At 47.3% G+C, this 14,748-nt stretch overlaps 1 protein-coding gene across 1 annotated transcript in view; it reads left to right on the forward strand.

Annotated features, from left to right (window-relative positions):
• LOC135554476 (BTB/POZ domain-containing protein KCTD19-like) overlaps positions 1-11,183 on the forward strand; it is a 14,059-nt gene extending 2,876 nt beyond the window's left edge. The window contains exons 2-5 of the mRNA XM_064986801.1: positions 377-421; positions 5,491-5,651; positions 5,969-6,073; positions 10,935-11,183. Of these exons, the coding sequence (XP_064842873.1) occupies positions 5,535-5,651; positions 5,969-6,073; positions 10,935-11,015 (303 nt within the window). The 5' untranslated portion in view covers positions 377-421; positions 5,491-5,534 and the 3' untranslated portion in view covers positions 11,016-11,183. The remainder of the gene's footprint in view (positions 1-376; positions 422-5,490; positions 5,652-5,968; positions 6,074-10,934) is intronic.
• Positions 11,184-14,748: the final 3,565 nt, after the last annotated feature.

Below are 14,748 nucleotides of genomic sequence, written 5' to 3' on the forward strand. Positions count from 1 at the left end.
TTAGCCTACACTCTGTGTAGTCAGTGGTATTTAGCCTACACTCTGTATAGTCAGTGGTATTTAGCCTACACTCTGTGTAGTCAGTGGTATTTAGCCTACACTCTGTGTAGTCAGTGGTATTTAGCCTACACTCTGTATAGTCAGTGGTATTTAGCCTACACTCTGTATAGTCAGTGGTATTTAGCCTACACTCTGTGTAGTCAGTGGTATTTAGCCTACACTCTGTATAGTCAGTGGTATTTAGCCTACACTCTGTGTAGTCAGTGGTATTTAGCCTACACTCTGTATTGTCAGTGGTATTTAGCCTACACTCTGTATTGTCAGTAGCCATGTATTTTCCAAAGGTAAATTTAAAAAACATACTTTTCCCCCTCAGGTTACGGAGCCGACAAAGACCTAAATGTGAGAGGAGATATCAAGAGTAAGTCCTTCACCTGTTACTGTGGGATGGTTTGATATCTATGTTACTGTGAGATGGTTTGATATCTATGTTACTGTGAGTTGGTTTGATATCTATGTTGCTGTGAGATGGTTTGATATCTATGTTGGTTTGATATCTATGTTGGTTTGATATCTATGTTGGTTTGATATCTATGTTACTGTGAGATGGTTTGATATCTATGTTACTGTGAGATGGTTTGATATCTATGTTGCTGTGAGATGGTTTGATATCTATGTTGGTTTGATATCTATGTTGGTTTGATATCTATGTTGGTTTGATATCTATGTTGCTGTGAGATGGTTTGATATCTATGTTGCTGTGAGATGATTTGATATCTATGTTGCTGTGAGATGGTTTGATATCTATGTTGCTGTGAGATGGTTTGATATCTATGTTGCTGTGAGATGGTTTGATATCTATGTTGCTGTGCTCAGTAAACGCTGTGAGACCACTGCATGCAGTACGCCTCCCTGTCCACAAGGGGGAGATGGAGACAACTTGCTGAATTCAGTCTATGGTAACAGTCTCATGGTAGTAGATATGGTAGTCTATGGTAACAGTCTTATGGTAGTAGATATAGAGGTCTATGGTAACAGTCTCATGGTAGTATAGAGGTCTATGGTAACAGTCTCATGGTAGTCTATAGTAACAGTCTCTTGGTAGTAGATATAGAGGTCTATGGTAACAGTCTCATGGTAGTCTATAGTAGCAGTCTCTGGTAACAGTCTCATGGTAGTCTATGGTAACAGTCTCATGGTAGTAGATATAGAAGTCAAGACTGGTCGTGGTATGTAGAGTGGTATGTAGAGTGGTATGGAAGGTGTTTACTAGTCTTGGACGTGGTATGTAGCGTTGTATGGAAGGTGTTTACTAGTCTTGGACGTGGTATGTAGCGTGGTATGGAAGGTGTTTACTAGTCGTGGTATGTAGAGTGGTATGGAAGGTGTTTACTAGTCTTGGTCGTGGTATGTAGCGTGGTATGGAAGGTGTTTACTAGTCTTGGTCGTGGTATGTAGAGTGGTATGGAAGGTGTTTACTAGTCTTGGTCATGGTATGTAGAGTGGTATGTAGCGTGGTATGGAAGGTGTTTACTAGTCTTGGTCGTGGTATGTAGCGTGGTATAGAAGGTGTTTAGTAGTCTTGGTCGTGGTATGTAGCGTGGTATAGAAGGTGTTTACTAGTCTTGGTCGTGGTATGTAGCGTGGTATGGAAGGTGTTTACTAGTCTTGGTCGTGGTATGTAGTGTGGTATGGAAGGTGTTTACTAGTCTTGGTTGTGGTATGTAGCGTGGTATGGAAGGTGTTTACTAGTCTTGGTCGTGGAATGTAGCGTGGTATGGAAGGTGTTTACTAGTCTTGGTCGTGGTATGTAGAGTGGTATGTAGCGTGGTATGGAAGGTGTTTACTAGTCTTGGTCGTGGTATGTAGCGTGGTATGGAAGGTGTTTACTAGTCTTGGTCGTGGTATGTAGCGTAGATATGGAAGGTGTTTACTAGTCTTGGTATGTAGCGTGGTATGGAAGGTGTTTACTAGTCTTGGTCGTGGTATGTAGCGTGGTATGGAAGGTGTTTACTAGTCTTGGTCGTGGTATGTAGAGTGGTATGTAGCGTGGTATGGAAGGTGTTTACTAGTCTTGGTCGTGGTATGTAGCGTGGTATGGAGGGGTTTACTAGTCTTGGACGTGGTATGTAGAGTGGTATGGAAGGTGTTTACTAGTCTTGGTCGTGGTATGTAGCGTGGTATGTAGAATGGTATGTAGAGTGGTATGTAGCGTGGTATGGAAGGTGTTTACTAGTCTTGGTCGTGGTATGTAGCGGGGTATGTAGAATGGTATGTAGAGTGGTATGTAGAGTGGTATGGAAGGTGTTTACTAGTCTTGGTCGTGGTATGTAGAGTGGTATGTAGCGTGGTATGGAAGGTGTTTACTAGTCTTGGTCGTGGTATGTAGAGTGGTATGGAAGGTGTTTACTAGTCTTGGTCGTGGTATTAGCGTGGTATGTAGAATGGTATGTAGAGTGGTATGTAGCGTGGTATGGAAGGTGTTTACTAGTCGTGGTATGTAGAGTGGTATGTAGAGTGGTATGGAAGGTGTTTACTAGTCTTGGTCGTGGTATGTAGCGTGGTATGGAAGGTGTTTACTAGTCTTGGTCGTGGTATGTAGAGTGGTATGTAGCGTAGTATGGAAGGTGTTTACTAGTCTTGGTCATGGTATGTAGAGTGGTATGTAGCGTGGTATGGAAGGTGTTTACTAGTCTTGGTCATGGTATGTAGAGTGGTATGTAGCGTGGTATGGAAGGTGTTTACTAGTCTTGGTCATGGTATGTAGAGTGGTATGTAGCGTGGTATGGAAGGTGTTTACTAGTCTTGGTCGTGGTATGTAGCGTGGTATAGAAGGTGTTTAGTAGTCTTGGTCGTGGTATGTAGCGTGGTATAGAAGGTGTTTACTAGTCTTGGTTGTGGTATGTAGCGTGGTATAGAAGGTGTTTACTAGTCTTGGTCGTGGTATGTAGCGTGGTATGGAAGGTGTTTACTAGTCTTGGTCGTGGTATGTAGAGTGGTATGTAGCGTAGTATGGAAGGTGTTTACTAGTCTTGGTTGTGGTATGTAGAGTGGTATGTAGCGTGGTATGGAAGGTGTTTACTAGTCTTGGTCGTGGTATGTAGTGTGGTATGGAAGGTGTTTACTAGTCTTGGTTGTGGTATGTAGCGTGGTATGGAAGGTGTTTACTAGTCTTGGTCGTGGAATGTAGCGTGGTATGGAAGGTGTTTACTAGTCTTGGTCGTGGTATGTAGAGTGGTATGTAGCGTGGTATGGAAGGTGTTTACTAGTCTTGGTCGTGGTATGTAGCGTGGTATGGAAGGTGTTTACTAGTCTTGGTCGTGGTATGTAGAGTGGTATGTAGAGTGGTATGGAAGGTGTTTACTAGTCTTGGTTGTGGTATGTAGAGTGGTATGTAGCGTGGTATGGAAGGTGTTTACTAGTCTTGGTCGTGGTATGTAGTGTGGTATGGAAGGTGTTTACTAGTCTTGGTTGTGGTATGTAGCGTGGTATGGAAGGTGTTTACTAGTCTTGGTCGTGGAATGTAGCGTGGTATGGAAGGTGTTTACTAGTCTTGGTCGTGGTATGTAGAGTGGTATGTAGCGTGGTATGGAAGGTGTTTACTAGTCTTGGTCGTGGTATGTAGCGTGGTATGGAAGGTGTTTACTAGTCTTGGTCGTGGTATGTAGCGTAGTATGGAAGGTGTTTACTAGTCTTGGTATGTAGCGTGGTATGGAAGGTGTTTACTAGCCTTGGTCGTGGTATGTAGCGTGGTATGGAAGGTGTTTACTAGTCTTGGTCGTGGTATGTAGAGTGGTATGTAGCGTGGTATGGAAGGTGTTTACTAGTCTTGGTCGTGGTATGTAGCGTGGTATGGAAGGTGTTTACTAGTCTTGGTTGTGGTATGTAGAGTGGTATGGAAGGTGTTTACTAGTCTTGGTATGTAGCGTGGTATGGAAGGTGTTTACTAGTCTTGGTATGTAGCGTGGTATGGAAGGTGTTTACTAGTCTTGGTCGTGGTATGTAGAGTGGTATGTAGCGTAGTATGGAAGGTGTTTACTAGTCTTGGTTGTGGTATGTAGAGTGGTATGTAGCGTGGTATGGAAGGTGTTTACTAGTCTTGGTCGTGGTATGTAGTGTGGTATGGAAGGTGTTTACTAGTCTTGGTTGTGGTATGTAGCGTTGTATGGAAGGTGTTTACTAGTCTTGGTCGTGGAATGTAGCGTGGTATGGAAGGTGTTTACTAGTCTTGGTCGTGGTATGTAGAGTGGTATGTAGCGTGGTATGGAAGGTGTTTACTAGTCTTGGTCGTGGTATGTAGCGTGGTATGGAAGGTGTTTACTAGTCTTGGTCGTGGTATGTAGAGTGGTATGTAGCGTAGTATGGAAGGTGTTTACTAGTCTTGGTTGTGGTATGTAGAGTGGTATGTAGCGTGGTATGGAAGGTGTTTACTAGTCTTGGTCGTGGTATGTAGAGTGGTATGGAAGGTGTTTACTAGTCTTGGTTGTGGTATGTAGCGTGGTATGGAAGGTGTTTACTAGTCTTGGTCGTGGTATGTAGCGTGGTATGGAAGGTGTTTACTAGTCTTGGTCGTGGTATGTAGTGTGGTATGTAGCGTGGTATGGAAGGTGTTTACTAGTCTTGGTCGTGGTATGTAGCGTGGTATGGAAGGTGTTTACTAGTCTTGGTCGTGGTATGTAGCGTGGTATGAAAGGTGTTTACTAGTCTTGGTATGTAGCGTGGGTATGGAAGGTGTTTACTAGCCTTGGTCGTGGTATGTAGCGTGGTATGGAAGGTGTTTACTAGTCTTGGTCGTGGTATGTAGAGTGGTATGTAGCGTGGTATGGAAGGTGTTTACTAGTCTTGGTCGTGGTATGTAGCGTGGTATGGAAGGCGTTTACTAGTCTTGGTTGTGGTATGTAGAGTGGTATGGAAGGTGTTTACTAGTCTTGGTATGTAGCGTGGTATGGAAGGTGTTTACTAGTCTTGGTATGTAGCGTGGTATGGAAGGTGTTTACTAGTCTTGGTATGTAGCGTGGTATGGAAGGTGTTTACTAGTCTTGGTATGTAGCGTGGTATGGAAGGTGTTTACTAGTCTTGGTCGTGGTATGTAGCGTGGTATGGAAGGCGTTTACTAGTCTTGGTTGTGGTATGTAGAGTGGTATGTAGAGTGGTATGGAAGGTGTTCGCCACCAGACTCTGTTTACTGGCCACAGCAGGAGAGAACAACTATCATGAAGCTGTATGCATCTCGTTCATTAGAACAGGACTGTTGCCTGCTGTTGGTTTCCTCTGTTTAATGAGAAACAGGCTGCGTCCCTAATGGAAGACTACTCCCTATATAGTGCACTACTGGTTAAAAGCAAAGCACAATAACAAAAGGAAGAGGGGGCCATTTGGGACGTATCCAACAGTAGTTTAGACTGTAGAGATTCTGTTGTCCATATATATATATTCCCTGCTGAGTCGTGGTCAACAAGGTGATTTGCATCCAGACAGTCTTGTCTCCAGGTCCAGATGTAGCTTTTGCCTGCTTCAATGTGTCCTGGGAGGACATGGTGTTTGGGAGGCAGTGCCATGTCTTTCTGACCGGACTCATCCTGGACTCCATAAGACTGGAGGACTCCAAGGACTGCACTCTCAAGATAACCAACCTGGTCTATTTCCTCTGGGTAATGAGACGATACGTCTGGGGGCAGTTTCCTGGACACACGATTACAATGTCAACTCAATGTTGAATCTGCATTGAGCTGTTAAATCCAGGATTAGGTTTAATCTGTGTCTGGGACACTTCCCCCTTGGTTGTTGCTTTATAAGGACTTTTTCTTTTAATTATAGCTAATATTATGGGAGTTGATGTTCTGTTAAACTGTTTTGAGTGGTCACCTGAGGTGTCCATATTGGTTTGGTAAAGATGAGTCTCTTCGGGTGCAGCTCTCATTCCTTCCCTGGCCCCTTGTCTCCGTCCCTCTCGTCCCCGTCCCCCCAGACAGGACAGGTGAAAGCTGAGGACTTTGTCTCTGAGCTGCTCAGAGTCATTTGTTCTGAGAGACGGGAGAAGAGCAGAGAGCAGCAGCTCCTGCAGTGGTTGGAGGTGAGCGCCTTAGGATTTCCTCTCAGTGTTTCCCCTAGTTTATTGTCCGGGGGGGGGGCAACAAAAACACAACATTCAGGGCCTCTTGAACCAAAATCAATCTAGCGCGACTTAACTCTGAGAGATCCATCTTTCCTTTCCTTGTTCCAGTTCTCCCTTCCTCTAGCACAGCGCTACTCTGACTGTCTGGAGCAGCTGGACAGAGGACACTGTCGTACAGTCAGTCTGTTTCCTTAAGACTACAGACCCAGTGTCCCCCCCCCCCACCTCAACACAGTAAGACAGACTACAGACCCAGTGTCCCCCCCACCTCAACACAGTAAGACAGACTACAGACACAGTGTCCCCCCCACCTCAACACAGTAAGACAGACTACAGACACAGTGTCCCCCAACTTAACACAGTAAGACAGACTACAGACCCAGTGTCCCCCCCACCTCAACACAGTAAGACAGACTACAGACACAGTGTCCCCCCCCACCTCAACACAGTAAGACAGACTACAGACACAGTGTCCCCCCCCACCTCAACACAGTAAGACAGACTACAGACACAGTGTCCCCCCCCCACCTCAACACAGTAAGACAGACTACAGACACAGTGTCCCCCCCCACCTCAACACAGTAAGACAGACTACAGACACAGTGTCCCCCCCACCTCAACACAGTAAGACAGACTACAGACCCAGTGTCCCCCCACCTCAACACAGTAAGACAGACTACAGACCCAGTGTCCCCCCCCACCTCAACACAGTAAGACAGACTACAGACACAGTGTCCCCCCCCACCTCAACACAGTAAGACAGACTACAGACACAGTGTCCCCCCACCTCAACACAGTAAGACAGACTACAGACACAGTGTCCCCCCACCTCAACACAGTAAGACAGACTACAGACCCAGTGTCCCCCACCTCAACACAGTAAGACAGACTACAGACACAGTGTCCCCCCCCACCTCAACACAGTAAGACAGACTACAGACCCAGTGTCCCCCCCACCTCAACACAGTAAGACAGACTACAGACACAGTGTCCCCCCCACCTCAACACAGTAAGACAGACTACAGACACAGTGCCCCCCCCACCTCAACACAGTAAGACAGTACAGACAGTGCCCCCCACCTCAACACAGTAAGACAGACCCAGTGTCCCCCCCACCTCAACACAGTAAGACAGACTACAGACACAGTGTCCCCCCCACCTCAACACAGTAAGACAGACTACAGACACAGTGTCCCCCCCCCCACCTCAACACAGTAAGACAGACTACAGACAGTGTCCCCCCCACCTCAACACAGTAAGACAGACTACAGACACAGTGTCCCCCCCACCTCAACACAGTAAGACAGACTACAGACACAGTGTCCCTCAACACAGTAAGACAGACTACAGACACAGTGTCCCCCCCACCTCAACACAGTAAGACAGACTACAGACACAGTGTCCCCCACCTCAACACAGTAAGACAGACTACAGACACAGTGTCCCCCCCCACCTCAACACAGTAAGACAGACTACAGAACCAGTGTCCCCCCCACCTCAACACAGTAAGACAGACTACAGACACAGTGTCCCCCCACCTCAACACAGTAAGACAGACTACAGACCCAGTGTCCCCCCACCTCAACACAGTAAGACAGACTACAGACCCAGTGTCCCCCCACCTCAACACAGTAAGACAGACTACAGACACAGTGACCCCCCAGTGTCCACCTCAACACAGTAAGACAGACTACAGACACAGTGCCCCCCCCCCACCTCAACACAGTAAGACAGACTACAGACAGTGTCCCCCCACCTCAACACAGTAAGACAGACTACAGACAGTGTCCCCCACCTCAACACAGTAAGACAGACTACAGACCCAGTGTCCCTCAACACAGTAAGACAGACTACAGACCCAGTGCCCCCCCCACCTCAACACAGTAAGACAGACTACAGACACAGTGCCCCCCCCACCACAACACAGTAAGACAGACTACAGACCCAGTGTCCCCCACCTCAACACAGTAAGACAGACTACAGACCCAGTGTCCCCCCACCTCAACACAGTAAGACAGACTACAGACACAGTGTCCCCCCCCCACCTCAACACAGTAAGACAGACTACAGACACAGTGTCCCCCCACCTCAACACAGTAAGACAGACTACAGACCCAGTGTCCCCCCACCTCAACACAGTAAGACAGACTACAGACCCAGTGTCCCCCCACCTCAACACAGTAAGACAGACTACAGACACAGTGTCCCCCCACCTCAACACAGTAAGACAGACTACAGACCCAGTGTCCCCCCACCTCAACACAGTAAGACAGACTACAGAACCAGTGTCCCCCCACCTCAACACAGTAAGACAGACTACAGACCCAGTGCCCCCCCCCCACCTCAACACAGTAAGACAGACTACAGACACAGTGTCCCCCCCACCTCAACACAGTAAGACAGACTACAGACCCAGTGTCCCCCCACCTCAACACAGTAAGACAGACTACAGACACAGTGCCCCCCCCCCACACCTCAACACAGTAAGACAGACTACAGACACAGTGCCCCCCCCCCCACCTCAACACAGTAAGACAGACTACAGACCCAGTGCCCCCCCACCTCAACACAGTAAGACAGACTACAGACACAGTGTCCCCCACACCTCAACACAGTAAGACAGACTACAGACACAGTGTCCCCCCACCTCAACACAGTAAGACAGACTACAGACACAGTGTCCCCCCACCTCAACACAGTAAGACAGACTACAGACCCAGTGTCCCCCCCACCTCAACACAGTAAGACAGACTACAGACACAGTGTCCCCCCCACCTCAACACAGTAAGACAGACTACAGACCCAGTGTCCCCCCACCTCAACACAGTAAGACAGACTACAGACACAGTGCCCCCCACCTCAACACAGTAAGACAGACTACAGACACAGTGTCCCCCACCTCAACACAGTAAGACAGACTACAGACCCAGTGTCCCCCCCACCTCAACACAGTAAGACAGACTACAGACCCAGTGTCCCCCCACCTCAGGAAGACATGTTGACTGACCAACACCCCCCTGAGGATCCCAGTGAAAACCAACACCCCCCTGAGGATCCCAGTGAAAACCAACACCCTCCTGAGGATCCCAGTGAAAACCAACACCCCCCTGAGGATCCCAGTGAAAACCAACACCCCCCTGAGGATCCCAGTGAAAACCAACACCCCCCTGAGGATCCCAGTGAAAACCAACACCCCCTGAGGATCCCAGTGAAAACCAACACCCCCTGAGGATCCCAGTGAAAACCAACACCCCCTGAGGATCCCAGTGAAACCAACACCCCCTGAGGATCCCAGTGAAACCAACACCCCCTCAGGATCCCAGTGAAAACCAACACCCCCTCAGGATCCCAGTGAAAACCAACACCCCCTGAGGATCCCAGTGAAAACCAACACCCCCCTGAGGATCCCAGTGAGAACCAACACCCCCCTGAGGATCCCAGTGAAAACCAACACCCCCTGAGGATCCCAGTGAAAACCAACACCCCCTCAGGATCCCAGTGAAAACCAACACCCCCTGAGGATCCCAGTGAAAACCAACACCCCTGAGGATCCCAGTGAAAACCAACACCCCCTGAGGATCCCAGTGAGAACCAACACCCCCTGAGGATCCCAGTGAGAACCAACACCCCCTGAGGATCCCAGTGAAAACCAACACCCCCTGAGGATCCCAGTGAAACCAACACCCCCTGAGGATCCCAGTGAAAACCAACACCCCCTGAGGATCCCAGTGAAAACCAACACCCCCTGAGGATCCCAGTGAAAACCAACACCCCCTGAGGATCCCAGTGAAAACCAACACCCCCTGAGGATCCCAGTGAAAAAACCAACACCAGTGAAAACCAACCCCTCAGGATCCCAGTGAAAACCAACACCCCCTGAGGATCCCAGTGAAAACCAACACCCCCTGAGGATGAGGATCCCAGTGAAAACCAACACCCCCTGAGGATCCCAGTGAAAACCAACACCCCCCTCAGGATCCCAGTGAAAACCAACACCCCCTGAGGATCCCAGTGAAAACCAACACCCCCTGAGGATCCCAGTGAAAACCAACACCCCCCTGAGGATCCCAGTGAAAACCAACACCCCCCTGAGGATCCCAGTGAAAACCAACACCCCCTCAGGATCCCAGTGAAAACCAACACCCCCTGAGGATCCCAGTGAAAACCAACACCCCCCTGAGGATCCCAGTGAAAACCAACACCCCCTCAGGATCCCAGTGAAAACCAACACCCCCCTGAGGATCCCAGTGAAAACCAACACCCCCCCCTGAGGATCCCAGTGAAAACCAACACCCCCTCAGGATCCCAGTGAAACCAACACCCCCTGAGGATCCCAGTGAAAACCAACACCCCCCTGAGGATCCCAGTGAAAACCAACACCCTCCTTCTGGATACAAAAGCCAACACATGTTTATTAGAAGTTTGAACGTGTCAGAATGAAGAGAGATGACAGGGGACTAAGACATTCATGCTCCAGATTCAACGAGTGGAAAGTCATTTCGCTGTTGTCATTTGTATGTTGAATGTTGATTCCTGCTGCTTTCTACATGTACAACGTTATCACAGTCTTCCTCTGCTTTCTCCTACACAACACTAGAACCAGAGAGCACCACTGGTGCAAATATTATTTACAGACAGACAATGTACATTTAGAGGTTTTTCCTTTCTTTCTTAACGCCATCTTTAAAAATAAAAATGTATATGAACAAGAAACGTTTTTTATTTATTTTTATATTTCATTTGAAACTCTGTAGGTGAAAGTAGCCTCCCTCTCTCTTCTTCTCTCGGTGTGTACCGTTCTCCTCTCTCCGTTCTACAGCCCCGAGTCACTCAGCTGGGAGGACAGATCTACTACGATGAGGAGGACAGGACCTCAGCCTCTCAGACCCACTGGCTCTGACCTGTCAGGGAACTGATCTGGAGTCAGGCTCACGTCACAAATAGCACCTTATTCCCTATATATAGTGCACTAGTTTCGACCAGAGCTTTTGGCCATAGGTCTCTGGTCAACAGTAATCCCCTACATAATGAATAGGTTGCTATTTGGGATACACCCTCAGTCAGACCTGAGCGGCTACAGGAAGTGGCAACAACACCACCACAGTCAAACAAGATGGAGGAATCTGACCACAGAACAGACGTTAGGTGAAGACACTGTAAAAAGAGTCGTACCAGAATGACGAAAAATAAACATGTTGCTTTGGACCTTTTTTTTGAAGAGAACGAGCCTTTCATCCCAGGGTATAACAGAACTAGCCTTTCATCCCAGGGTATAACATCAATCAACAGGTGATCCAGAACTAGCCTTTCATCCCAGGGTATAACATCAATCAACAGGTGATCCAGAACTAGCCTTTCATCCCAGGGTATATCATCAATCAACAGGTGATCCAGAAATAGCCTTTCATCCCAGGGTATATCATCAATCAACAGGTGAACCAGAACTAGCCTTTCATCCCAGGGTATATCATCAATCAACAGGTGAACCAGAACTAGCCTTTCATCCCAGGGTATATCATCAATCAACAGGTGATCCAGAACTAGCCTTTCATCCCAGGGTATAACATCAATCAACAGGTGAACCAGAACTAGCCTTTCATCCCAGGGTATAACATCAATCAACAGGTGATCCAGAACTAGCCTTTCATCCCAGGGTATATCATCAATCAACAGGTGAACCAGAAATAGCCTTTCATCCCAGGGTATAACATCAATCAACAGGTGAACCAGAACTAGCCTTTCATCCCAGGGTATAACATCAATCAATAGGTGAACCAGAACTAGCCTTTCATCCCAGGGTATAACATCAATCAACAGGTGATCCAGAACTAGTCTTTCATCCCAGGGTATATCATCAATCAACAGGTGATCCAGAACTAGCCTTTCATCCCAGGGTATAACATCAATCAACAGGTGAACCAGAACTAGTCTTTCATCCCAGGGTATATCATCAATCAACAGGTGAACCAGAACTAGTCTTTCATCCCAGGGTATATCATCAATCAACAGGTGATCCAGAACTAGCCTTTCATCCCAGGGTATAACATCAATCAACAGGTGATCCAGAACTAGCCTTTCATCCCAGGGTATAACATCAATCAATAGGTGAACCAGAACTAGCCTTTCATCCCAGGGTATATCATCAATCAACAGGTGAACCAGAACTAGTCTTTCATCCCAGGGTATATCATCAATCAACAGGTGATCCAGAACTAGCCTTTCATCCCAGGGTATATCATCAATCAACAGGTGAACCAGAACTAGCCTTTCATCCCAGGGTATATCATCAATCAACAGGTGAACCAGAACTAGCCTTTCATCCCAGGGTATATCATCAATCAACAGGTGATCCAGAACGAGCCTTTCATCCCAGGGTATAACATCAATCAACAGGTGAACCAGAACTAGCCTTTCATCCCAGGGTATAACATCAATCAACAGGTGAACCAGAACTAGCCTTTCATCCCAGGGTATATCATCAATCAACAGGTGAACCAGAAGTTGCAGTAAAAGTGGTCAACAAGACGATAAAGAAACCAACCATTCATAAATCCACAGGAAACTATTAAAATAATTATTTACAAAATAACCCAATATAGTACAGGAAAAAAACAACTGCACCCACCAGTACTTTTGGGAAGAACAATATAACAATATTTAAATTAACTTAAAAAAACAATATAAAAGCTATGCTCAAAAGTGGCTTTTCTTTTGATTTAAAAACAGTCCCAGGTCTTTACAGTGTCCATGTGAGATGAGAGTTGCTGTTGGCAGTGCGAGAAAACAAATATTTGTCTCGTCTGTCTTCCTTGGCGTGGTAATAGTGTCTTTTCTGGATATCAGACCTGTAGAGAGAGACCAGAGTAACAGACTTACTACAGAGATACTACAAGCACCCAGACCTCCCATCAAAACACCACAGCTAGCCTGAAATACAGACCTGTTTCGTGCTAACATTCCACCTCTTGTACTCTTGTGTCATTTGTTTGGCACGACAAGGAGATGAACGTTAACACAAAGAGAATGGTACCCAGGCCAAACAGCAGCAGAAATACATGCTTCCATACAGTACAGATTATAGCACAGCTCTTAGCCCCCATATTCACATATCATCTCAGTACCAGTGCTGATCTGGGATCGGTTTTTCCCCTTTTTAGATCATAGTGAATGAGATTACAAGGGCTGGTGGGACCTGATCCTAGTTCAACCACTCCTACTCTGAGAAGCTCTGTGAATACAGGCCCTGGGCGTTGCTTAGAGAAGGAGGTTTGAGTTGAGGCGTTGTTTAGAGAAGGAGGTTTGAGTTGAGGTGTTGTTTAGAGAAGGTTTGAGTTGAGGTGTTGTTTAGAGAAGGTTTGAGTTGAGGCGTTGTTTAGAGAAGGAGGTTTGAGTTGAGGTGTTGTTTAGAGAAGGAGGTTTGAGTTGAGGTGTTGTTTAGAGAAGGAGGTTTGAGTTGAGGCGTTGTTTAGAGAAGGAGGTTTGAGTTGAGGTGTTGTTTAGAGAAGGAGGTTTGAGTTGAGGTGTTGTTTAGAGAAGGAGGTTTGAGTTGATGCGTTGTTTAGAGAAGGAGGTTTGAGTTGAGGCGTTGTTTAGAGAAGGAGGTTTGAGTTGAGGCGTTGTTTAGAGAAGGAGGTTTGAGTTGAGGTGTTGTTTAGAGAAGGAGGTTTGAGTTGAGGCGTTGTTTAGAGAAGGTGGTTTGAGTTGAGGTGTTGTTTAGAGAAGGAGGTTTGAGTTGAGGTGTTGTTTAGAGAAGGAGGTTTGAGTTGATGCGTTGTTTAGAGAAGGAGGTTTGAGTTGAGGCGTTGTTTAGAGAAGGTTTGAGTTGAGGTGTTGTTTAGAGAAGGTGCTTTGAGTTGAGGTGTTGTTTAGAGAAGGAGGTTTGAGTTGAGGTGTTGTTTAGAGAAGGAGGTTTGAGTTGAGGCGTTGTTTAGAGAAGGAGGTTTGAGTTGATGCGTTGTTTAGAGAAGGAGGTTTGAGTTGAGGCGTTGTTTAGAGAAGGAGGTTTGAGTTGAGGCGTTGCTCCACTTACTCCAAGCAGGGTCCCAGTCAGGAATCACACTATAGTGGAAGGGCCTATGATCTGAGCTACTTTCTGTAGATGAATGGAGGAGGGGAGAGGGCGAGGAGGGAGGAATGGAGGGGGAGAGAGAGGGAGGGTGGGAGCGAGGGAGAGAGAGGGGGGGAGGGAGAGAGGGCGGAGGAATGGAGGGAGGGAGAGAGAGGGGCGGGAGGAATGGAGGGAGGGAGAGAGAGGGGGGGAGGGAGAGGGCGGGAGGAATGGAGGGTGGGAGAGAGGAGGGGGAGGGGAGGGGAGGGAATGGAGGGCCAGGAGAGAGAGAGGGGGGAGGGGAGAGAGGGCGGGAGGAATGGAGGTGGGAGAGAGGGAGGAATGGAGGGTGGGAGAGAGAGGGGGAGGGAGGGAGGAATGGAGGGTGGGACGGAGGGAGAGAGAGAGGGCGGGAGGAATGGAGGGAGGGAGAGAGGGAGTGGGGGAAGCCAGGGTTACAGATGTGTTATGAGGAATGTTACAAGCATTGATCTTGTCAGCAGGGTTATTGATCTCGTCAGCAGGGTTTTGCACAGGTGACATTAAATCAATCAATGAAATTATAGTTAACACTAATCAATAGTAT

Source organism: Oncorhynchus masou, chromosome 2 (assembly GCF_036934945.1).
Source record: "Oncorhynchus masou masou isolate Uvic2021 chromosome 2, UVic_Omas_1.1, whole genome shotgun sequence".
Taxonomy (NCBI): domain Eukaryota; kingdom Metazoa; phylum Chordata; class Actinopteri; order Salmoniformes; family Salmonidae; genus Oncorhynchus; species Oncorhynchus masou.